Source organism: Nuphar pumila, chromosome 11, assembly GCF_984573655.1.
Source record: "Nuphar pumila chromosome 11, dmNupPumi1.hap1.1, whole genome shotgun sequence".
Classification (NCBI taxonomy): domain Eukaryota; kingdom Viridiplantae; phylum Streptophyta; class Magnoliopsida; order Nymphaeales; family Nymphaeaceae; genus Nuphar; species Nuphar pumila.
Window position 1 is genome coordinate 38,709,335 of NC_143259.1, and position 1,147 is coordinate 38,710,481.

The 1,147-nt window shown below is 43.6% G+C and overlaps 1 protein-coding gene across 1 annotated transcript; it reads right to left on the reverse strand.

The window, feature by feature from the left end:
• Positions 1–508: 508 nt before the first annotated feature.
• Positions 509–850, reverse strand: LOC149822283 (uncharacterized). The gene has a single exon (XM_089980247.1). It carries the CDS (start codon positions 848–850, stop codon positions 509–511), a length of 342 nt encoding a protein of 113 aa, XP_089836373.1.
• Between the last annotated feature and the right edge of the window lie 297 nt (positions 851–1,147).

Sequence of the window (1,147 nt, forward strand, 5' to 3'; positions counted from 1 at the left end):
CTTAATTGTCACTTGGTTTAGCATCCTATAATTGATGCATAATCGTATAGAATTGTCTTTTTTAACAAACAACACTGGTGCTCCCCAAGATGACACACTCGGTCGAATGAAGCTCTTATCTGACAATTCCTGCAACCATTTCTTGACCTACTCGAGCTCATCTGACACCATCGTGAATGAAGCTTTGGAGATTGAGGTCGTTTCAGGCACCAACTCTATGACAAAGTTCATCTCTCACTTAGGAGGTAATCCATGTAGCTCCTCGAAAAAAAATATCTGCAAACTCTCTCACGACCTCTAGATCTTCTATTGAGATCGTAGTGGGGTCAACCAACGACACGTTGACAAGAAAGCCCTCACAACCTCATCTAACCAGATGTTGGGCCTTTAAAGTTGAAAGCAACTTCTTCTTCTCCATCGGTTTACCCGCTTTCTACTCAAAGACTGGGTTGGTCCAGGTGGACAAAACATATCCACCTCCTGCGACACTCCATACAAGCGTAGTGCTCTACAACCAATCCATCTCCAAAATCATGTTGTAACCGATCATATACAGAATGATTAGGTTGGCAGATAGATTCCGCCCAACAATCAACACTTCTACCTCTGATAGGTACTCACGAGGAATAGTCCTACCGCTCGAAGGTGTAACTATCTCTAAGGTGTAACCCAGAGTAACATACAGTAGATTCAACAAAGAAGCAAAATGTGTGGTAACAAAAGAGTGTGTTGCGCCAGTTTTAAACAACACTGTAGTACTAAAACCAACAATAGGAATAGTACCTTCAATAACATCGGCATCGTTCTCCAACTCGGCTGCTATAGTAGCATACACTCGACCAATATCCATCTTTTGTTGTCCCTGATACTGTCATTATTGTTGTAACTGCTATTGAGGCTGAGGATACCCTCCCACTGCGTATTTTCCACCAACGTTCCTCTGTCAGGGACACTCTTTCGCGAAGTGACCCATCTACCTACACTGTAGGCACACACCCATGTCAAAAGAACATGGCTTCCCTGGATGATTACAGTGACACCTAGGACATACTACACCTTGATCTTCACGCTGATATGCCTTCTTGCCCTTTTTGGCAAGTGGTGAAGATCTCTTTCTGCCAAAACGCTTCCACAGTGTTGCCCAAAC

What these genes read in the sequence shown, in the direction of transcription:
- LOC149822283 (XM_089980247.1), bottom strand. Translation starts at nt 850, where the DNA reads ATGGATATTGGTCGAGTGTATGCTACTATAGCAGCCGAGTTGGAGAAC.